We start from the raw sequence: 19,599 nt of genomic DNA on the forward strand, positions 1-19,599 counted from the left end.
GAAGAGGGCTCATGGGCAGGAAAAATGCTTTAACTACAGGCCTCCTGCCGTGACTCAAGGCAGATGCAGTTCCTCCGTGAACTGCCCACGTCCACCAGAGTTCCAGTGCCCCACATCTCGCGGCTCCCCGCTGGAACCCGACGGCCCGATGCTTATCGTGCCTTGCTGTGGCTGTTAATCACTGCCGAGCAGGACGCCCTGCTGACTCCCTTCCACACACTTGGAAAACCATCTGGAACAACCTGAGGGATCACAGGGCTCCTACCAACCCCGGGACTGCCACAGCGGAGAGATCTGCCGCTGTCCCCATGCTCGCCCGGCAGCTCCTCCTTCCTCTTGGGAACAACAGCGTCATTTTGGCACGTTTCCATTTCAGCAGACCATAATCCTGGATAGCGTTTAGGGAACTAATGGAGGAGAGTGTCTGACAAGCAAATGGCTCTGCTGAAATGCCTGAGGACACAGAGGGACAGAGGGGACTTCTTCAAAGCCAGCCTGTAAATCAAATAGGAACTTGGGTAACCTCAGCTGTGAACCAGCCATTCATGTCTGGCAGGCATGCACAGGCTGGCATGTTTTGTCATGTGCACCTACCACACAGATCCATGGAAAAATCACCATTAAAAATCAGGGACTAGAAGAGACTCCACAAGGCATTTCACCAGTTACAGAATCACAGAATCAACTAGGATGGAAAAGACCTCTAAGATCGAGTCCAACATAAGACCTAACATCACCTTCTCAACTAGACCATGGCACTAAGTGCCACATCCAGTCTTTTCTTAAACACCTCCAGGGATGGTGACTCCACCACCTCCCTGGGTAGCCCATTTCAATGCCCAATCACCCTTTCCATAAGACACATAAGTCGGTAGAATTTGGCCTGGACTTTAGAACCACTAAATAAATGTATGTCACACTTAGGTGATCCCTGACAGACGTTGTTCTGACATGCTCTTAAAAAGACATCCCTCTCCCTGCAAAGGTGGCAACTCCTTCATTGAGAATTTGTTCCAGGATTTAAGTCTTCTTGTTAATTGGAAAGATCTGGCCCAAGTCTCACTTGATTCAAACCAATACAATGACAACTTGTCCACTCACAGTGGGCAATGTCCAATTTTTGTTGCTAACAATTTGGAGCAACCAAAATAAGCACACAAGCAGCCCAGTGCTGCTGATAATGAAGTCATGTCGATGCTGATGGTTACTCTGTTGGCCCCACATCCGTCACTGGATTTGTGTAACAGCCTGAGCTCACCCTGGGCTTGTGCAGCCCCGGCCAAAGCGGCAGGAAGGGGATAAGGGCAGGAATCTTTTGCAGCATGTGAGCCCTGTGAGTCAGCAGCCTTTGCTCCCACAGCCACTCCAGGCTCCCACGGGAGCCCAGTGTGGTCACTGCTGGGCTGACAGCTACAGAGGGAGAGTTACACTGAGGGGACACAGCCACAGGCTGCAGTGACAGGTGCTGAGAGACAACAGCACAACAACCTCCGGAGCCACCAGCAGGTAGTGCCAGCGCTGGGATCACAGAACCACAGAATCGTTTGGGTTGGAAAAGACCTCTGAGGTCATCGAGTCCAACCTTTGACCAATTGCCTTGTCAAGTAGATCATGGCAACAAGTGCCACGTCCAGTTGCTTCTTGAACAAAAATGAAAAGTGTTTGGGAAGGCCTGTGGGAAGGAGATCCCACTTCCTACTCAGGGCTGCCCCACTGGCACAAAGGACGGGCCAGCACCCGGAGATGGCTGCTGGAACACATCTCTGCTCTGCATAGCAAGACCTCGAGCAGCCTCGGCATCCTGCACTCTGGGAAATCCCCTTTGCTTTGTTTATCTCACCAAATCATCTTGGAACGAGGAAAAACATTACCAGCAAAACAGCAAGTGCTTTTTAATGCAAAATGATATCCAGCTGACCCAACAGAAACCCAACCAGGACACAAGGTAAGATGATCTAGAAAACGACAGACAAGTTGTTTTGACTATTCTGCACACGTCAAACAAGATGAGGAAATGCTGGTTTGGGGTGTTTGCTCAGAGAAACAATGAGATGCCAGAAAGATGAGGTGGAAAATTACACAAGGAACACAAAGATCATGGAAGGACCAGCATTCACACTCCTGCAGCTGCAAGTACTCGGCTCTCAGGGGCAGCTCCACCCGCGACAGGGTGAGTTTAAGGCTTTGGGACTGAGTATTTGGAGCCGACCGTCCATCACCGCACTGATTCGTGAAACTGCACTTCTTTGGAACGAGGGGTTTCTTTATTGCCGAGCGCTCGGGCACGACCTGGCTGCACAAACCAGGGTGCACAAAGGTCCGCGGGGCTGCACAAACCGGGTGCCGAGACTTAAAACAAGGCTCGAGGAACAAGCAGCGGTGGCGGCACGGAGGGAGGCGCCGAGCACGGGAGGTTGGCACAGACACGGTCCCCCGGGGAGGACCCGGCGGGGACACCCGGGGGGCTGCGACCCGCGGTCCGGCGGCGCCTCCAGGGCGGGCACCGTGTTCGTCCCCGGGGCTGCCCCTGCCCCGAGCACACGCCGTGCGTCCCCCCGGGCGGGTCCCTGTCCCCGCTCCCGCCCCCGGCTCGGACCGGCCCCGTTGCCGTGGCAGCGGCGTCACATCCGTCGGGGCCCGATGATGTAGGGCGGGATCCCCGCGCATCCGGTCGCTCGCGTCGCAGCCGGGAGCGGGGCCATGGGCGCCGCCCGCGATGCGGAGCAGCAGCCGGGGCCGCCGGGCGAGGAGGGCCCGGGCGATGCCGAGGAGCAGCTGGTCAGCACGGTGAGGCGGGGGTCGGGCCGGGCCGGGGGGCGGCGGGGGGCGGCGGGGCCGCGGCTGACGCGTGTGTCCCGCAGAGCCCCTGGAACATCATGATCAAGCACCGGCAGGTGCAGCGGCGCGGGCGGCGCTCCCAGATGACCACCAGGTACGGCGGGAGCGGGATGGGCGGGCAGGGGAGGCTGGAACAGCGGGACTGGGCCGGGCACCGGGCCGGAGGGAGGAGCTGGGTTAGACCGGGCCGGGGCAGGGGGGTCCCGCGCCCCCCCCGTCTGACCCCTCCACCCGCAGCTTCACGGACCCGAGCGTGTCCATGGACCTGCTGCGCGCTGTGCTGCAGCCCAGCATCAACGAGGAGATCCGGGGCGTCTTCAACAAGTACATGAAGGTGAGTGCAGGGCACGGGTGGGCAGCAGGTGTGTGGGGGCACCTGGGCTGTCACCGAGGCCATCGTGCCAGTCTGTGGCAGCTGGGCCCTGCGCCTGCCCCGACACTGCACAGGCTCTCACCCTCTCCTGCCTTCTCCTCTCCAGTTTTTCCAGACAGCAGCAATCAACGTACGTGATAATGTTGGGGAGGAGGTGGACCCGGAGCAGCTCATCCAGGAGACCTGTCGGAGCTGCCTGGAGCAGGTGGGTGCTGGCGAGGGGTTCCTTGGGCACCTGATTGAGCAGAGCAGCCTGGCCAGGATGTGTCCCTGTTAACAGCTTTGCTGTCACTGTGAGGGGACATCCACAGCCCTTGTGTGGCTGCTGTGCTGGGATTCATTCTCACTGGGAAGAGGGGAGTGGTCAGAGCTGGGCAGCTCATGCTGCCACTTCTCACTGCTGCTGTCAGAACATGGCACACGGCTGGACCTCCCACAGAGACCAGCCCCCAGCACCCATCAGAGGGTCCTGGTGGTGTGGGGCAGGATGCTTGCCTTTCACATCTTGCTTTTCTGCCAGTTGACCAGAGTTATGATGCTCAGATTGTGCTCTTGCATCTGGCCATCTGTGCGAGCATGGCCTAGTAGCACCAGAGCTGGTGCAGGGCTTTCAGGCAGACACATGGAGATAGGGGTTGCTGGTGGGGCCCTCTCTGAGCCCAGAATCCCTGGAACCTTCTTTCTCTTCTTGCAGGCCAAACTGCTGTTCTCTGACGGCAAAAAGGTGGTTCCCAGGTTGCCCCATGAGCAGGCAGGGACAAAGGTAAACTTTGTGATTGTACCCAGAGGCTTAAATGACTTGTGAGAGCTGGGAGGAGGAGAAGGGTTGGAATCCCTTTTGTTCTCTACCTCTTGTCCTCCAGCAGTGCAGAGGCAGAGCAGGGGTTGTTGGGCTGGGAGGGAATACAGGGCAAGGAGAACCTCAGGTGCTGCTGCTTATGGTGTGGTGCTGCTCACCAGCATGGACTGGGATCAGTGTTTACCTGCAAAAGAGGGTCAGCATTTACCTGGCCTTTGGGATGCAGGGGGCTCCACATGACCAGGAGGGGAGAAGGGCCCTGCTCATCCCGCTGCCCTTCCTCTTCCAGCGTGCCCGACAGATGGATGAGGAGCTGAGCCGTCGAGGGAGCCCCATTCCCAAAAAGGTAAGAGGGTTTTCTACACAAGGGATTTTGTTTTGGCAAGCCTGGTCCTCCTTCCTGGCCATTCCCACCATATGAGTGCGTGCAGGTGCACAGGCGGCTTTTGTGAGGCCCGAGAGGTGCTTGCTCTGGTGCCAGGGAGCATTTCTGCCTGTGACAAAAGGAGCAGCTTCCCTGGGATGGGGAGGGTCCCCAAGAGGGTTCCCTGAGCCAGCACAGCCGAGTCACAGAAGGGTTTCTTCCATGCAGAGAAAGGGGCGGCCTCCAGGACAGAGCCTGTCGAACGACCGCGGGGTCTCAGGCATGGCAGCGTGAGTACGGGTCCTGAGCTGGAGCCCCTGTTTGGGGAGGGCAGGGGGAACGAGGCTGCCCAAATGGGGGAGGCACAGAAACCCCACGATCTCCTTCCCTCCTGCAGAGAGGCAGTGGGAGTTCTGGGGGCAGGGAGGGGTCTTAGGTTGAGGTGTGCCCCTCCAGAAGGCAAAGACCTTCAAGGAAAAGATTTTAAAGAGGCCCAAAAGGGTGAAAAGATCCAGATGGACCATTCAGAGTGAGCAGTGAGGCACGGGAGGGGTGGGATCTGAGCAGCTGGGAGAGGAGAGTGTGCATCAAAGCTGAGGGTCCAGAGCTGGGCGCTACAGGGAAATGCAAGATGTGAACAAGGGTGGATCTGGAAGGGCTGGGGCTCAATCCCTGCTGCTGGTGGTGACTGTGCTGGTTCTGCTGGGCCTCATTCTTACAGCATTTTCCTTCCCCTCAGGTGGAAGCTCAAAGTCTCTGAGCCTGTGAGAAGGGATGGACCAAAGGTATTGGCTGGCCAACACTGCTGGGCTCCCCCTCTCCTCCCCTTTGCTCCTGCCTGCAGCTGCAGGAGCACAGGACAATGCAGGCTGTGCTCTGCCCCGATGGGGCCCTGGGGCGGGGGGGCAGGACGAGGAGCGAAGTGCCCGGAGGCCTTTGCTGGTCTCCCCAGGCACTGTAACCTGTAGCTGTGCAGTGTGGTGCTGCTGAAGGAGACCTGGGGAGAGTAGGAGTAGCCAGGAGAATCCCACAAGCATTTCCCACAAGGGAAGCTGCTTAGGTCAGCCCAGACAGAATGTATCGTCCCTCCCCTGCAGAAGGCTGGAGGTCTGTGGCCAGCTCCTTCCCTCCCAGGCCAGGGGCAGCTCTGAGGTTCCCTGTCAGAGAGCCGAGGCTCATGGAGCATGGCCGGCACCGGCTTAATTTCTAATGCTGCCCCTTTTCCAATTGCTCTGTAGTGGGATCCATCCCGACTGACTGAAACCACAACCTTTGTGCTGGGATCTCGAGCAAACAAGTAAGGAACGGCCCTGTCGATGGAGGGTGGTGTCCCCAGGCAGGAGCCCGTGACACTCCTCCCGTCACTTCGCTTCTCTGCCTCCAAAGCAGTAGGAAGGGCTTGGGGAGGAGAGGGGTGTCCCCGTGCCACCGCAGCCGCCCTCCCAGCAGTCCTGACACCCCTCGTGTTCCTCTTGCAGAGCTCTCGGGATGGGAGGAACAAGAGGGCGACTCTACATCAAGCATCCCCACCTCTTTAAGGTCAGACGCCACAGCCAGACGGTTTCCCATGGGAATCGGGGGCGCGTGCTTTGGCTCGTTTGTTCACTCCCTCACCCTTGCCCTCGTTTGTTATCTTGGATCACATTCCCAAGGTCTTGGCTAGCACACGGAACATGAGCCGACATGGCAGGTTTTGCTGGAGCCAGGGCTGAGGCTGGAGCAGGGCAGGCGGTGCAGTCGAGCGCTCCCCCCGCGGGCAGCGCATGGGGGGCACAGCGTCCTGCAGGAGGGGGGGCCTGAGCCGAGGGTCTGTCGCCCCTGCTCAGCTCGGTCCTCGCTGCTTTATTGCAGTACGCGGCCGACCCGCAGGATAAGCACTGGCTGGCAGAGCAGCAGCACATGAGGGCCACTGGGGGCAAGATGGTGAGTACGGCCGGGCACAGGGCCCGCCGCAGGGCCAGCACGGGCGGAGGAGCCACAGCACAGGCAGCTGTGGCAGGAGGTTAGGCAGGGCTTGGGGGCACACCTGCCCCCAGGGTCCATTCCCTGCCCTGTGGGGTTTGGGTGTAGGCTTGAGGGGCAGAGCTGGATCCCACAGGGACAGCGCTGGCCAGGGATGGGGGGAGTGATCCTGCCTCAGCCACCCCTCACAGGTGCCCTGAGGTGTCCCCCACCTTGTGCCACAGGCCTACCTCCTCATCGAAGAGGACATTCGGGATTTGGCTGCCAGTGAGGATTACAGGTGAGGACCAAAGCAGAGATGCTGCCTAGGGATCCTTCCCTGGGGCCCCCACCGTGCCCCCCCTTCACTGCATGGGAGCCCTGTGCTGGAGGAATCCTGTTCCATGCCAGCTGGGGGGGCTTGGTGCCAAGGGTTGGGGGGCTTGGTGCTGGCTGGGTGTTCATGGTAGGTTTGGCCGTGGTGCTAGTTGTGGTCCATAGCGGGTTTGGTGGATCTGGGCTTGGTACTGCTTGGGGTCCATGGTGGGTTTGGGGTCCGCAGTGGGTGCCGGGGTCCCTCTGTCTCAGCCCCTTCCCTCCCAAGGGACTCGGTGGACCTGCGGCTGGAGGAGCTGAAGCCCTTCATCCCGCCGGCCTGGATGACAGAGAAGATGCAGAAACACATGGAGACGCTTCGTCGCGGAGGGGACGCGCCGCCCCCCGAGGACCCCCCCGAACCCTGAGGCCTCGCACCCCGAGGGCCCGCCCCCGTCCCCCGTCCCCCAATAAAACCGCTTCGCACCCACCTCGCCGCCTCCTGGGCACCGGGGAGGGGCGTCTGGCCCTTTAAGGGCGTCAGGGACTCGTGGCCCCGCCCCTCGCTGGGCAGCGACTAATCACAGCGCGGTGCGTCGGAGCCCGACGACCAATCAGCGGCCGCTGGCCGTTACCGTGGGAGCCGCATCCCCGGCGGGCGGTGATTGGGCGGCTCGAACGGGGCTGCGCGCTGATTGGCGGAGGGGCCGCACGGGGACACATTCAAACGGGGCGCGGGAGCGGGCAGGGCCGCGCGGGACGATCGTGTGGGGGAGCGACTGGGACCGAGCCGCTGCTGCACCGGGGTGTCCGGGATCGGGCCGCCACCGCAACCAGAGAGTGTCCTGCGCCGCCCCAAGGGAGCCCTAAGCACCGTCGCTCCGCACCGCACCGGGGAGTTCCGCTAGGAGAGCCCGCCGCACCGGGAGAGCCGCAGCGGGGCCCGAGTCCTGCCCCGAGCGCAGGAAGGAGGAAGCGGGCAGAGCCTGGTGCGGCGCCGCCCGGGAGGGGGAGCCGCGTCCAGCCCGTGACCCACCGGCGGCGGAGGCGGGTGCGCCGGTCGGTGCCCCCGGAGCCGCCATGGCCTCGCAGAACGCCGACCCCGCCGCCGTGTCCAGCGCAGCCGCTCGCAAAGCGGCCGAAACGGGGGCCACGCCGGCCCGCGGTGCGGTGGGGAAGAGGTGAGCGGGGATGGGAATCGGGGGCTGCGGCCGGGGGATGCCCCGCCGGGCCGGCCGGTAACGTGCTCTTCCCCCTCCGCAGGCTGCAGCAGGAGCTGATGGCGCTGATGGTGAGTGGGCTCACGGAGGGTCCTGGGGCCGAGTCGGATTTTGGGGATCGCGGGGCGGGAGGGTCTCGGGCTGTCACGGCCGCCCTGACGTACTGCCCCGCAGATGTCCGGTGACAAAGGCATTTCCGCCTTCCCCGAGTCCGACAACTTGTTCAAGTGGATTGGGACCATTGACGGCGCCGCCGGCACGGTGAGAGGCGGGATCCCGGGCTGGAGGACCCTGACCCCGCTCCACCCTCCTCCCTTCAGCTGAGAGTGGTCGCAGTCCTCTGCTCCCCCTGTACCCCTTTTTCCCCCGAGTTTTCCCTCCCACTCCCCTGACTCCAGCCCCCGTGACTCCCACCCGCAGCCCTACGAGGAGCTGCGGTACAAGCTGTCGCTGGAGTTCCCCAGCGGGTACCCCTACACGGCGCCCACCGTGCGGTTCCTGACTCCCTGCTACCACCCCAACGTCGACACCCAGGGCAACATCTGCCTCGACATCCTCAAGGAAAAGTGGTCGGCACTCTACGACGTCCGCACCATCCTGCTCTCCGTCCAGAGCCTGCTGGCAGGTGGGTCCCACAACTGTACTTGCCATGGGGTACTGGGGGAGGGTGTGATGGTGGGGTGGGGGATCCCCCGCTCAGAGCAGGGCTCCGAGGTGTCCAAGTCACCCCACCAGCTGACCCAGCCCCTGTTTCCAGAGCCAAACATCGAGAGCCCCCTGAACACACATGCGGCCGAGCTCTGGAAGAACCAAGTCGGTGAGTGCCTGGGGCAGAACCTCCCTGCCCGCTCCCCACTGGGGTGGGCAGCAGCACAGCCCCCAACCCTGCTGTGTCCCACTGCCTGTCCAGCCCTGGCAGCTGCCCCAGGACCCTCATCACCATGTCCCCCCTCTCTCCTCAGCCTACAAGAAGTGCGTGAGGGAGACGTACAACAAGCAGGCCAAGGGCCAGGAGACCTGACCATCACCACCGCCCCCCACCACCCTCCCCTGCCCGGTGCCCCCCCCATTCTGTATCATAGGCTGTTTTTAAATTAATGTCACAGTCCGAGCCACGGTTAATGTATAAATAAATGCACATTTATGACTTCTGCAGGGGGTTCTGCAAGTGTGGGCAGGGAGGGATACCAACCCCCATCAGGTAACAGGGGCTCTATCAACATTTAGGGGGCCTGGAGTGGTCCCATTCCCTCTGCAGGGTGGGGGCAGCCCCCAGCAATACCTGCATGGGCAGGGGGCTGGGGACTGGGGGGGTACATGGGGGCCCCCGTACCCTGCTCTGTGACAGGGGGTGCCAGCTTTGCTGCCTCCTGGCCTCCCCTTCAGAGCACCCCACAGCAGTGTCCAGTGCAGGGCCCTGCCCAAGCCCCCCTGACTGCAGTGCCACCTATCCCTGCTGGCTGTGTGGTCTCTGTGGCTTCCACCGTCCATGGCGGAATGTTAGCTCCACTCTCCATCTCTGACAATGTGGCCCTCACCTGCTCGATCTCTTCCTCTAAGCCCTGGGCAGCTGGGGGCTGCATGGAAACCCCCCCTCGCCAGCCAGGCAGCCCCCAGCCCCCCAGCCCGGTGCGCAGTGGGGCCACGCCACCCTCTTGCATGGAGAAGAGCTGGCAGAGGTAGTGGGCTCTGTGTAGATCCTGCAGGAAGAGCTCCAGAGCGGAGAGGAAGAGCACCCACAGCCGTTCCAGCTCCCGCCGCTCCGGGAGGCTCGCTGGTCCCTGCCTCACCCCTGCCAGCAGCACCCGCCGTAGCCCTGTGGGACACGGGATGCTAAGCCACAGTGGTCCTGGAGCCCCTCCGTGGCCCTGGTGTGGGTCCAGGGGGGCTCTGTGCCTGCTGCCCCTTGCAGCAGCCCCCTCCTTACCGGTGCTGAGCTCACGGGCCTCCGCGCTCCTCCTGCGCCGCTCCTCGCGCAGCCGAGGGCTGTCACCGCTGCCCCCAAGCTGCAGCACCAGCTGCCGGTGTCCAGCTGTGGCCTTGCAGAGGGCAGCCTGTGCTGCTGCACATGTCCCCACTGCCCCCTGCCCACGGCACCTGTCCCTTCTGCCTGGTGCCATTGCTCCCCGTGAGAACAGGGCAAGGTCAGGATGCCCGGGGTGGTCCCTGGCCCTCCTGGGGTCTCAGTTTCCCTGTGCCACAGTGCTGGGCAGAAGGGATGTGACCAGCTCTGAGCTGTGTCCTGCCAGCTGCACTGTGCTGGTCCCACAGTCCCACCCACGCCAGCTGGGGACTGTGTTCCCCTCATCCCACCCCTGCTGTGCTCCGCCCCGGTTGGTCCCCAGGGAACTGTGCTGTCCAGCAGGCTGGCACAGCCTGTCCAGACACAGAGACTCCACTGTCATCTTGACCTCACAGGGAGGGGGCTGCTGCTGCCCCTCCACCTTACAGGCCATCCTCTGGGTGGGAGACGTGGGTCCCAGTGGGGCAGGTGGTGGTGGCTCCCTAGAACCCCTGTGGTCCCACAGCCCTGCCCTGGAGCAGGACCCTTGGGGCCGGGGCTGTGCTCCCTCACCCGCTGGCGTGTGAACCAGCTGCTCCGAACGGAAACTCTGAGCTCAGCGCTGGCGCCTGCCCAAGAGCCCGTGGGAACCACAGCCCTGTGCTGCCCCTCCAGCACAGGACTGCGATGTGAACTTGCCTGGCATAGGGCACCCACCAGGCATGTTCCCCTCCCTGGGGAGCAGGGCAGGGGCACAGTGCCGCAGCTCCCTCCCTGTGCACCCCCAGTGAAGTCCTGCACAAGCAATTCAAGCCTTTCCTCTTTTATTGAGGCTTGAACCAAAGCCACAGGTGACAGATAGGAGGAAAAGCTCAGCCGCCGGCAGTGGGATGAGACCGAGGCCCTGGCACGGAGCAGGGTCTCAGCCAGTGCTGGGGGCCAGGTGCTGTGGAGCTGCTGCTCCCTGGGCAGTGGGGGAGCGGGGCTGGGTGCAGCAGCTGGCCCAAGGAATGTCTGGTCCCTTACTGCACACCCTCCATCATCTTCAGGAACTCTGCAAGAGAGGGGCAGCCTCAGCTCACGGCCCTGCCCTGACGCACAGCACAGGCACCCGTCCAGGGCTGCTGCTCACCATCAAAGTCGATGCGGCCGTCGTTGTTCTTGTCTGAGTCCTTCATCATGTCCTCTATGTCCTCATCGGTGACAGGCTCCCCGGTGGCCCTCAGGATCTCACCCAGCTCCTCAATGTCGATGAACCCATCGGCATTCCTGAAGGAGGGTGAGGGTGGGATGTGACCTTGCTCATCCCTGCAGGCAGGATGGGCCACTTCACCCCCACCACTCACCGGTCGAAGATGCGGAAGCAGTTGGCTAACTCCTCCTCAGACTTGCCCTTGGCGTCCTCTTTCATCTGGCGCACCATCATCACCAAGAACTCCTCGAAGTCGATGGTACCGCTGCCTGGAGGGAGGAAACTGAGCACAGGTCAGGTTGCCCACCCAGTGCCCAGTGCTCACTCCTGTCACCCACCACCAAGGGCTGCTCACCATCCTCGTCCACCTCCTCGATGATGGCGTCCAACTCTTCTTTGGTGGGGTTCTGGCCCAGCATCCTCATCACTGTCCCCAACTCCTTGGTGCTGATGTCTCCACCGCCATCAGCATCAAACATGTCGAAGGCGGCTTTGAACTCTGTGGAGAGGGAGGTCAGGGCCAGGCAGTGGGGCAGAGCTGGGCCCCAAGCCATGGCCATGTCTGGCCCCTCTCCCCACTGCCCCTGTGCTCACCCGCAATCATCTCCTCGCTGAGGAAGGCACGGGCTTCTGCCTGCTGGTCTGTCTGCAAGACGAAGGAGAAGGGGTCATCGTGGCCACCCACATCAGGCCAGAGACCCCTTGCACAGTGTGGCCTGACAGCACAGGGCTGTGGGGAGAGCCCTTGCCCTGCTGCAGGACGATGCTGTGCTGGGGTGAGCCACAGCCCTCAGCAATCCCTACAGTTACAGTGCTTCCCGGGCATCCATGAGCGTGGGGGCTGCAGGGAGCCACCTGCCCAGGCCCCCCACCATGTGGAGGGCTCCATGGTGCAGGGGCCATGGTCCCTGTGCGCAGCCTTGGCATCCTAGGCATGCAACACTATTTTTGGAATCTCCTCAGCTCCCCTTGTAGGGATCATTGGAGCTGGAGCCGTGGCACCTGTCGGCCCCGATCGAGTTTCTGCTGGAGGCGCAGGCTGGCCGTGGAGCCGGCGGTGACACCGTGTCGTATGACCCAGCGCTCGGCTTTCAGCCACCCCCTGCCACTGCCACCTCTGCACAGCCCCGAGCTCCAGACAGGGCTCAGTCCCCAGGAACATAGTGCCCCCCAGGCATGTCCTGGGGGGACCTTGCACCTCCCCAACACCTTCCTGCCCTCACCGCCACAGTCAGCCCAGCCCTGGGGACTCTCTCCCTGCTGCCCTCCACAGAGGCACCTCCACAGCCCAGATTCCCTGGAGCATGCGGTGGCTGGTGCCTCCTGCCCGATCAGGTCTCATCCTGGCATGCAGCACAAGGCACACAACACACAGGGGCTCTTACCATTGTGGGAATTTACTGTGCTTCCCAGCCCCAGAGAATCACCAGCTCCTGCAGCAGGAACTCCCAGAAGCACCGTGGTACCCCTGGCACCCCAATTTGTAGCGTCTGCCCTGTGGGCTGTGCCCCCAGCTGCTGCCCCTCAGCCCCCACAGCCTATCAGCACCCTGGCAGCACCCAGCCCCGCTCACTGGCAACTGGCACCTTTACCTAATTTAGCCAAAGCTTTATTGGCCAAGGGCTGGGATTAACGTAGGGCTGAGGCTGGGATGGAAATTCAAGCCCTCCAGGAGGGACACTGGAGCTGTGGCAGGAGGGTTGCTCTCCCCACCCCCATAGCACCTCCCAACCAGGGAAACTCAGCAATGAGGGGGTTAAAAATAGCCCTGGAGCTGTCAGCATCACCCAGGCAAGGGGGTCAGGGTCCCCCCTGCACCCGGGGGGCACAGAACATTGCCCACTGTCCCCCAGACCAGCAGCCCTGCCTGGGACAGGCTCTCAGCATGAACCTGGGCTTCCCTGGAGCAACGTCCCTTCCCTGCACCCCCATTTTCTGCTCTGGGGGCCCAAGGTAGAGCTATGCTGCAGCCCTCTACCCCCGGTGAGAAAAGGGTCCCCAGTGGGACCTGGGGCACAAAGTCCCTGGAGGGTTTTGGAAAATAAGCCCTGCAGTTTAGAGTCCCCAGCAGCATTGGCACCTGGGTCCGGAAAAGGCTCTGTCTTTCCGTGCTTCAGAGGAGTGGGAATTATGCCCGGTGCCTCTTGGAAGGCTCAGCCCTCACACCTGCAGTCCGTGCCAGCCACTGCTGCCAGGGGCTGGTGGCTCTGGGAACGCACTAGCCAAGTGGCCCATGCCCTGCAGTGCTCTGGGCCTCAGGGGTGCAGTGGGGTCAGGTTGATGGATCCCTGTCCCATAAGCTCCCAGTGACAGGGACACACAGGGGTTCTCTGGCTCGTAGTTTTGCCGGGACCCTCATTCCCCGGGTGAGACCTGGGGACTGCACAAGCCCAGCCCTGCATGCACAGCACCCTGCCCAGGGGAGGGCAGGGGTCTTGTCTGACCGGTGGGGTGCAGGGTGCTGGAGCAGCGTGTAACGGGCAAGCAGGGCAGAGTGATGGCAGCAGCTGGGCTGCTTCCTCGATATTAATAGACATTCCCAAGGAAGTGCTGAGGAATGAGCGGGCGGGCACTAAAAAAGGCCAGGCGAGTGCCGAGGTTGAAGCCTGGCCACAGAGTGCGTGGCGAGGGCGCCTGGGGCCAGGGTGGCGGGTGCCAGGGTGGCCCGGGAGATGTCCTGCTGGGCTGCAGCCCAGTGGAATCGGGAGCCTGCATCTGGGGTACCAGGATGTCAGGATACTGGGGTGCCAGGCTATTAGGGTACCAGGGTATGGGGTATCAAGACCCTGGGGCCCCACAGTGCTGGGCACCTCAGTGCGGGCTCCTGTGGCCCCAGGGCGGCTACCAGGGGCTCGGTCTGACCAGGACATCTCGGACAAGGGACAGCGGCAGCAGCTGGTGTGGCAGCGGGCAGGGGCTGCGGGCAGCGCCGGGCTGAGCCCTGACTCTGACCCGATCGTGCCGGGAGATGCCGGAGTGGCCTATTCCGATCTCGATCGTGCCGGACGGTGTCGGGAGGAGCCGATCCCGATCCCGCCGGGCGCTGCCGCAGGGGCCGATCCCGATCCCGGCCGTGCCGGGCGGTGCCGGCTCCGCCGCCCCGATCCGGGTTCCCGGCGGAGGCGGAGCCGCGCAGGGAGGATCCCGGGACGAGCCGTGGCGGAGCGGCCATCGCTCGGCACCGCCTGGCTCGGCCCGGTCCGGCCCGGGGCAGTGCGAGCGGAGCGGGGCGGCGGCAGCAGCGGGGGGGTGCCCCGGGGCCGGGCTGTCCCCGCGCGGGGCCGTGCCGCGGTGGGCAGCCCCCGGTCCCCCCGTGTCGGGGAGCCGGCCCGGACCCCCGGGCAGCGATGGCCGCTCGCATCCTGCACCGGCTGCGGCACGCGCTGGCCGGCGAGGGCGGCCGGGAGGAGCCGGCGGGAGGCGGCGGCGAGACCGAGGACTGCCCGGAGAGCTCGGAGCTGGAGGACGACACCGAGGGGCTGTCGACGCGCCTCAGCGGCACCCTGAGCTTCACCAGCCACGAGGACGAGGAGGAGGAGGAGGAGGAGGAGGAGGAGGACGGAGCTAGCGAGGAGCTGGAGGAGCCGCCGCAGGCGCAGGGAGCGGCAGCAGGCGCGGAGGACGGAGGCAAGTGCTGGGGCGGTGAGCTGGGGAGACTGGGGCGACCCGGCTCCCCAGGGCAGCAGCACCCCGGGGGGACCCGTGCGATGGTGGGGTCCGACAGCCCGGAGGTGTCGGGGGGCTGGCAGAGCCCTGTCTCCACACTGGGCAATGACACCCCTCTCCCGGCACAGAGTGGGGCCCCGCGGCGGAGCGCCCCGGCGGCAGCCTGCTGACCCGGCAGCTGCAGGAGCTGTGGCGGAGGTCGCGGGGCAGCCTGGTACCGCAGCGGCTGCTCTTCGAGGTCACCAGCGCCAGCGTGGTCAGCGAGCGCTCCTCCAAGTACGTGGTGAGTGAGCCCGGCATGGCTGGGCAGGCACAGGGTGGGTGTGGGTTTGGCTCTCCTCCGGGTCAGGGGTCCCACGGGGCTGGTGCTTATTTCTCTCTCTTTCCCCTTTGCTGCTTGGATGGTGTTGGCGGCTCAGATGAGCCTCAGGTAACTATCTCTGGTGGGTGCTGTGGCTGTGGCAGCCCAGCCCACTCCCTTCTGCCCAGGCAAACCCCCCCAGCCCTTCTGTGGCCACACACCTGGCTCTGCCAGCCCCAGGAGCAGCGCGCCCGTGGCACTGCCTGACACCCGGCTCCCCCACAGCTCTACACCATCTACCTGATCCGCACCGGCCAGTTTGACAAGGCCCCCGCCACCATCGCCCGGCGCTACTCAGACTTCGAGCAGCTGAACCGCCGCCTGCGCTGCCGCTTCGGCTGCGACATGGCCGGCGTTGCCTTCCCCAGGAAGAGGCTGCGCCGGAACTTCACCGCCGAGACCATTGCCAAGCGGAGCCGAGCCTTCGAGCAGTTCCTGTCCCATTTGCACTCCATTGATGAGATCCGCCGCTCCCCTGAGTTCCTCGAGTTCTTCTTCCTGCCGGACCTGCGGGCCGCGCAGCGCCTCACCTGCACCGGCATGTACCGCGAGGCCCTGGCCACCTGGGCCAATGCCTACCGGCTACAGGACCGGCTGGGGGTCTGCAGCTCCGGCCGCTTCCTCCTGACGTTGGCCGGGCTGGCCGTGTGCCACCAGGAGCTGGACCAGCTCGGCGAGGCCCACAGCTGCTGTGAGCAGGCACTGCAGCTGCTGGAGGCCCAGGGCAGCCATCCGCTGCTGGGGCCCTTCCTGCAGGCCCACATCCACCTGGCCTGGAAGGTGGGCAAGGACAAGCGGCGCTCGGAGGCCCGGCTGCAGGACCTGCGGGAGGCTGGGCTGCCCCTGCAGCAGCAGCCCTCCCTGAAGGAGTGCCTGATCAAGGAGCCTCTGGAGTGAAGCAGCCCGTGCCTGCATGGGCAGGAGGGCAGGGGCTGCAGGGGACTCGCACCCATGGCGGCCAGGAGCAGGGCACTGCCATCAGTGGGGATGTGGCAGGGGGGCAGTGCCACACTCCCATGGCAGCATGGCCCATGCCTGGAGCTGCCTCCTAAATGCACTTTCTCTGTGGTTAGTCTGTCCGGTGGGACTGGGGGCTCACAGGGGTTCACAGAGGTTCACCGCCCACAGTGATGTTGCTGGAGCCACTCCCCCTCTATGGGGGATCCTGGAGTGGCTGGGACTTTAGCTGGGACATACTGGCACCGCACAAGGGAACGGGAAGGCTTCTGGCAGGGTTTGGGGCTCTTGCCGGGAACTTCCCATAAAACATATAATAAAAAGGACTTTATTAAATAAAGTCTTGGCAGGAAGAAGAGCAAAGTGCCTGCTGTGTCTGTTCCACCCCATGCCCCCAGGGCACCATCAGTGGGAGGCCTTAAGCCTCCACATGGAGGTGGGAGCTGCCTCATCCCATTTCCCTGGCTCCCAGCTGGGCTCAAGCCTGAGCCCAGCCCTGGGGAGGAGCCCAAGGGCAAGCAGAAGCAGCAACTGAGGCACCGGGGCACGAGCAGAGCAGGAGAAGCGAGAAAGGGAAGCAACGTGTGCCACAGCAGCACACGTGGCACAGGTTCCCCTCCTGTGACTCAGCCTGTGGCGGGGGCAGAGCTGGTCCCCCATTACCCCACTGCTGCCTGCCCTTGGGCAAGCAGAGTCACAGATCCAAGGGGACAAACTCCAGGACAAACAGAGTCCAGCTCTTCACCCAATGGCTTTATTTTAAGGTGGGTGAAGGGTGGCTGATGGCAGCGTGTGGTTACACACTGTGCAGCAGCCAGTTGGTCACACTGATGCTCTGTGGGTCACTGTCCGTTGCAGACACCTCTGGCACTTGGACTCCCCACTGGGCTGGATCCAGCCCAGTCTCCTTCCTGCTGCTGTCCAGGTCCTGTCTTGATCCCAGGGTCCTTCGCTTGGCATGCTTGAGCCCCAGCTTGTGGGGGCTCCTCAGCTACAGCTTGCTCTGGTTTGGTCTCTCTTCCACCCTGATGACTCCTTCTTGTGCACAGGTGACAGCCAGGACCCCGTCCCTGCGCCACAGCCGTCCCTGCACCAGGCCCCGGCACCCGCCTGCACAGAGGAGCTGTCAGAGTGCAGCCACCATCCCCCGGATGGGTAGGGCAGGAGAAGTGAGAAGGGGAAGCAACATGTGCCAGAGGAGCATCTTCCCCTCTCGTGTCCCAGCCTGCTGCAGGGACAGGCTGGCCTTGGCCTTGTGGATCCCCAGGGGACACAGCAAGGACTCACCAGCCCAGGGGCTCTCACACTCATAGAGCATCCAGTGGTCAGCTCGGAAGGGCGCGTGGAACCACATGGAATGGTCGAGGGACACCATGAACTTGATGTGGTACTGCCGGTGTGGGAGCAGGGCCGTGCCCAGGAAGGCGTAGTCAGAGATGTAGGCGGCCACACAGCAGTGCACCTTCATGTCTGTCTCCCCTGCAGAGCAACCAGCACTGCCTGTCCCGTGGGTGCCCATGGGACACGTCTGGGGCACAGAGCTCCACTGCCCCAGGGACAGCTGCTGGCCAAGCACAGCTGAGATTCTTCCAGACCAGCTCCCCTTGCCCCTCACCACAGCTCAGGGCATCACCTCTGCTCCTCACCCACACCTGCATTTCAGCCTTGAAATGCCCAGGCTTCCCCCCAGGCTGGGCGCAGGCAGCCCCCAAATCACAGCCCTCCCAGCCCGTTCTGTCGTGACAGTGCTCCACAGGGTGAGGTGGAGCCTGAGCCCTCGGCTCAGGAGGCACCTGGACCACCTTCCCGGCAGGACCCACCTATGTAGCCTCGTGCTCGCACCCAGAAGAGCTGCTTTGGCTCCTGTGGCTCTGAGCTGAATATATCTGGTGGGTTCACAGGTTTAATATCAATCGGCACATCTTCGGCTTGGATCTTGTTGAGATGTTTCCTGTATCTTTCGGCCAGGTTAGGATTCCTGCAGCATGGAGAAATGAGGTTAATGCCAGGCAGGCAGAGGCATGTCCTGCTAGCAGCAGCTCCAGCCCACAGACCCAGGGGCACACAGAGAGAGGAGGGGCACGGCTCCTGTCCTGTCCTGCTCCTCTGCTCCCCTCCCAAACATGTTTGGAAACTCCTCAAGCAGCCACCACAGTCCTCCTCTGCACCTCCCTCTGTCCCAGCCACAAAGAAGGGCATCCCCAACATGCCCCTTCCTCCCCACTCACTGCAGGAACTTCTGGATGAGCTCCTCCTGTGTCAGCAGCTCCTCGGGGGGCGGCACGGTGGGCATGGTGAACTGGTGCTGCACTGGGCTCCCCTGGGAGAGCTGGAAGGAGGCCTGGCAGGTGAAGATCGGCTTTCCGTGCTGGATGGCCTTCACAGAGCGAACGGAGAAGCTCTTCCCTGTACGAGTCCTCTCCACCTCGTACAGCACCGGCACCTTGGGGTCCCCTGGGACAGCACAGCGACATTCTGCCGCCGGGCCACGGAGGGGACCCACCCAGCAGGGGCCGAGCCCGGCGGTGCCACCCGCACCCTCCCTACCGGGATGGGGCCGGGATGGGGCGCCTGCTCACCCTGCGGGCTCCCCCAGCCTCTGGGCTGCCGCCCGGCCCCGGAGCCCCCCGAGCCGCGGATCCGCACCTGCCCGCACGAAGTAGCAGTGCAGCGAGTGCACCTGCTCGTCGCGGCTCACGGCGCGGGCGGCCGCCACCAGCGCCTGCCCCACGATCTGCCCGCCGAAGAGGCGCTGCGTGGCGGGCACCCAGTGGTGCCGGCCCCTGCGGGGAGAAGGCGGTGGCGGCGGTGAGCGGCGGCGGCAGCGTGTGGAGACGCCGCCCCGGTCCCGCCGGCCCGGCGCCCCCGCGCAGCGCACCTGAAGAGGTCGACCTCCAGCCGCTCCAAGTTCAGCACGCTGGTGATCAGCACGCTGCGCAGGTCCCCGGGAGGCGGCGGTGGCCGCCCCAGCCCCGCGCCGGCCCCGCCGGTGCCGCCCGGAGCCTCCATCGCCCCCGACACCGGCGGCCCCGACGGCTGCAACTTCCGCCCACCTGCGCGGCGCGCACCGCCAGATGATTGGATGGCAGAGCTGTCAGTCAGAGGGCGGGGCAGGATGTTCTGTGCTGATTGGTTCGCCTCCTGTCAATACGGAGAGAACGGCGCTGACTGGCCATGATCAGGGCGTGGGCGGTGCCCCAGGGTTTAACGGCGGCGGATGGTCGGGACGGGGTCGGTCCCGGGGGGGACCGAGGGGGTCCCGCTGCGGAATTGGGCGCCGCTTCCGCAGCTTCCGGGACTTCAAGGAGCGTTTCCGCGCCTACAAGCTGGAGGATGTGCACTGGGTGAGCCAGGACTGCCGGAGCTGCACCTGCTGCTGCCACTGCCGCTACCAACTGCCCTGCCGGCACATCCTGGCCATGCTGCCGGAGCACGGGGCCGTGTGGAGGGAGCTGTGCTATGCAGGCGCTGGCAGCGGCGGTACCGGCACCCCTCATCCCCCTGGGGGCAGCTCCCCGGGCCGTACTGAGGGTTCGGCGGGCAGCGGGCCCGAGAGCAGGGAGGAGAGAGT

The 19,599-nt window shown here is 63.7% G+C and overlaps 6 protein-coding genes across 7 annotated transcripts; 3 read left to right on the forward strand and 3 right to left on the reverse strand.

The window, feature by feature from the left end:
* Positions 1 to 2,553: 2,553 nt before the first annotated feature.
* Positions 2,554 to 7,137, forward strand: DNTTIP1 (deoxynucleotidyltransferase terminal interacting protein 1). Of its 2 annotated transcripts, XM_032705244.1 has the most exons (13): positions 2,561 to 2,787; positions 2,862 to 2,932; positions 3,076 to 3,172; positions 3,318 to 3,416; positions 3,906 to 3,974; positions 4,300 to 4,356; positions 4,603 to 4,664; positions 5,114 to 5,159; positions 5,613 to 5,671; positions 5,853 to 5,913; positions 6,226 to 6,297; positions 6,561 to 6,616; positions 6,920 to 7,132. In XM_032705244.1, exons 1-13 carry the CDS (start codon positions 2,701 to 2,703, stop codon positions 7,056 to 7,058), a joined length of 975 nt encoding a protein of 324 aa, XP_032561135.1. In that variant the 5' UTR covers positions 2,561 to 2,700; the 3' UTR covers positions 7,059 to 7,132. The 2 variants fall into 2 exon arrangements, with proteins under 2 accessions (XP_032561137.1, XP_032561135.1); XM_032705246.1 differs by lacking the exon at positions 6,226 to 6,297 and having other exon boundaries at positions 2,554 to 2,787; positions 6,920 to 7,137.
* A 113-nt stretch (positions 7,138 to 7,250) lies between these two features.
* On the forward strand, positions 7,251 to 9,005 carry UBE2C (ubiquitin conjugating enzyme E2 C). Its single transcript, XM_032705248.1, has 6 exons — positions 7,251 to 7,811; positions 7,894 to 7,921; positions 8,025 to 8,111; positions 8,271 to 8,475; positions 8,608 to 8,667; positions 8,813 to 9,005. The coding sequence occupies exons 1-6, from the start codon at positions 7,711 to 7,713 to the stop codon at positions 8,869 to 8,871; spliced, it is 540 nt and encodes a 179-aa protein (XP_032561139.1). The 5' UTR covers positions 7,251 to 7,710; the 3' UTR covers positions 8,872 to 9,005.
* On the reverse strand, positions 8,985 to 10,156 carry LOC116795485 (regulator of G-protein signaling 9-binding protein-like). Its single transcript, XM_032705247.1, has 2 exons — positions 9,778 to 10,156; positions 8,985 to 9,666 (listed from the first exon to the last, which is right to left on the reverse strand). The coding sequence occupies exons 1-2, from the start codon at positions 9,968 to 9,970 to the stop codon at positions 9,233 to 9,235; spliced, it is 627 nt and encodes a 208-aa protein (XP_032561138.1). The 5' UTR covers positions 9,971 to 10,156; the 3' UTR covers positions 8,985 to 9,232.
* A 638-nt stretch (positions 10,157 to 10,794) lies between these two features.
* Positions 10,795 to 12,529, reverse strand: TNNC2 (troponin C2, fast skeletal type). The gene is made up of 6 exons (XM_032704899.1): positions 12,430 to 12,529; positions 11,639 to 11,690; positions 11,400 to 11,543; positions 11,199 to 11,313; positions 10,985 to 11,121; positions 10,795 to 10,906 (listed from the first exon to the last, which is right to left on the reverse strand). The coding sequence occupies exons 1-6, from the start codon at positions 12,430 to 12,432 to the stop codon at positions 10,875 to 10,877; spliced, it is 483 nt and encodes a 160-aa protein (XP_032560790.1). The 5' UTR covers positions 12,433 to 12,529; the 3' UTR covers positions 10,795 to 10,874.
* A 1,775-nt stretch (positions 12,530 to 14,304) lies between these two features.
* Positions 14,305 to 16,386, forward strand: SNX21 (sorting nexin family member 21). Its single transcript, XM_032704920.1, has 3 exons — positions 14,305 to 14,671; positions 14,839 to 14,993; positions 15,297 to 16,386. The coding sequence occupies exons 1-3, from the start codon at positions 14,392 to 14,394 to the stop codon at positions 15,966 to 15,968; spliced, it is 1,107 nt and encodes a 368-aa protein (XP_032560811.1). The 5' UTR covers positions 14,305 to 14,391; the 3' UTR covers positions 15,969 to 16,386.
* Positions 16,387 to 16,760: 374 nt separating this feature from the next.
* ACOT8 (acyl-CoA thioesterase 8) lies at positions 16,761 to 19,070 on the reverse strand. Its single transcript, XM_032704901.1, has 6 exons — positions 18,907 to 19,070; positions 18,675 to 18,811; positions 18,257 to 18,482; positions 17,849 to 18,006; positions 17,316 to 17,507; positions 16,761 to 17,138 (listed from the first exon to the last, which is right to left on the reverse strand). Exons 1-6 carry the CDS (start codon positions 19,035 to 19,037, stop codon positions 17,020 to 17,022), a joined length of 963 nt encoding a protein of 320 aa, XP_032560792.1. The 5' UTR covers positions 19,038 to 19,070; the 3' UTR covers positions 16,761 to 17,019.
* Positions 19,071 to 19,599: the final 529 nt, after the last annotated feature.

Source organism: Chiroxiphia lanceolata, chromosome 17 (genome assembly GCF_009829145.1).
Source record: "Chiroxiphia lanceolata isolate bChiLan1 chromosome 17, bChiLan1.pri, whole genome shotgun sequence".
Classification (NCBI taxonomy): domain Eukaryota; kingdom Metazoa; phylum Chordata; class Aves; order Passeriformes; family Pipridae; genus Chiroxiphia; species Chiroxiphia lanceolata.

Coding starts and splice junctions, on each gene's coding strand:
- DNTTIP1 (XM_032705244.1), top strand. CDS start 2,701: ATGGGCGCCGCCCGCGATGCGGAGCAGCAGCCGGGGCCGCCGGGCGAG. Junction 3,173..3,317: donor TCTTCAACAAGTACATGAAG/GTGAGTGCAGGG, acceptor TCTCCTCTCCAG/TTTTTCCAGACAGCAGCAAT. Junction 5,672..5,852: donor CTGGGATCTCGAGCAAACAA/GTAAGGAACGGC, acceptor TTCCTCTTGCAG/AGCTCTCGGGATGGGAGGAA.
- UBE2C (XM_032705248.1), top strand. CDS start 7,711: ATGGCCTCGCAGAACGCCGACCCCGCCGCCGTGTCCAGCGCAGCCGCT. Junction 7,812..7,893: donor CGCGGTGCGGTGGGGAAGAG/GTGAGCGGGGAT, acceptor CCCCCTCCGCAG/GCTGCAGCAGGAGCTGATGG. Junction 7,922..8,024: donor AGGAGCTGATGGCGCTGATG/GTGAGTGGGCTC, acceptor ACTGCCCCGCAG/ATGTCCGGTGACAAAGGCAT.
- LOC116795485 (XM_032705247.1), bottom strand. CDS start 9,970: ATGGCACCAGGCAGAAGGGACAGGTGCCGTGGGCAGGGGGCAGTGGGG. Junction 9,667..9,777: donor GGCCCGTGAGCTCAGCACCG/GTAAGGAGGGGG, acceptor CGTGTCCCACAG/GGCTACGGCGGGTGCTGCTG.
- TNNC2 (XM_032704899.1), bottom strand. Junction 11,314..11,399: donor CGAGGAGGTGGACGAGGATG/GTGAGCAGCCCT, acceptor TCCTCCCTCCAG/GCAGCGGTACCATCGACTTC. Junction 11,122..11,198: donor TGCTTCCGCATCTTCGACCG/GTGAGTGGTGGG, acceptor ACCCTCCTTCAG/GAATGCCGATGGGTTCATCG.
- SNX21 (XM_032704920.1), top strand. CDS start 14,392: ATGGCCGCTCGCATCCTGCACCGGCTGCGGCACGCGCTGGCCGGCGAG. Junction 14,672..14,838: donor AGCAGGCGCGGAGGACGGAG/GCAAGTGCTGGG, acceptor CTCCCGGCACAG/AGTGGGGCCCCGCGGCGGAG. Junction 14,994..15,296: donor AGCGCTCCTCCAAGTACGTG/GTGAGTGAGCCC, acceptor GCTCCCCCACAG/CTCTACACCATCTACCTGAT.
- ACOT8 (XM_032704901.1), bottom strand. CDS start 19,037: ATGGAGGCTCCGGGCGGCACCGGCGGGGCCGGCGCGGGGCTGGGGCGG. Junction 18,007..18,256: donor CTCATCCAGAAGTTCCTGCA/GTGAGTGGGGAG, acceptor TCCATGCTGCAG/GAATCCTAACCTGGCCGAAA. Junction 17,508..17,848: donor GCGAGCACGAGGCTACATAG/GTGGGTCCTGCC, acceptor GTTGCTCTGCAG/GGGAGACAGACATGAAGGTG.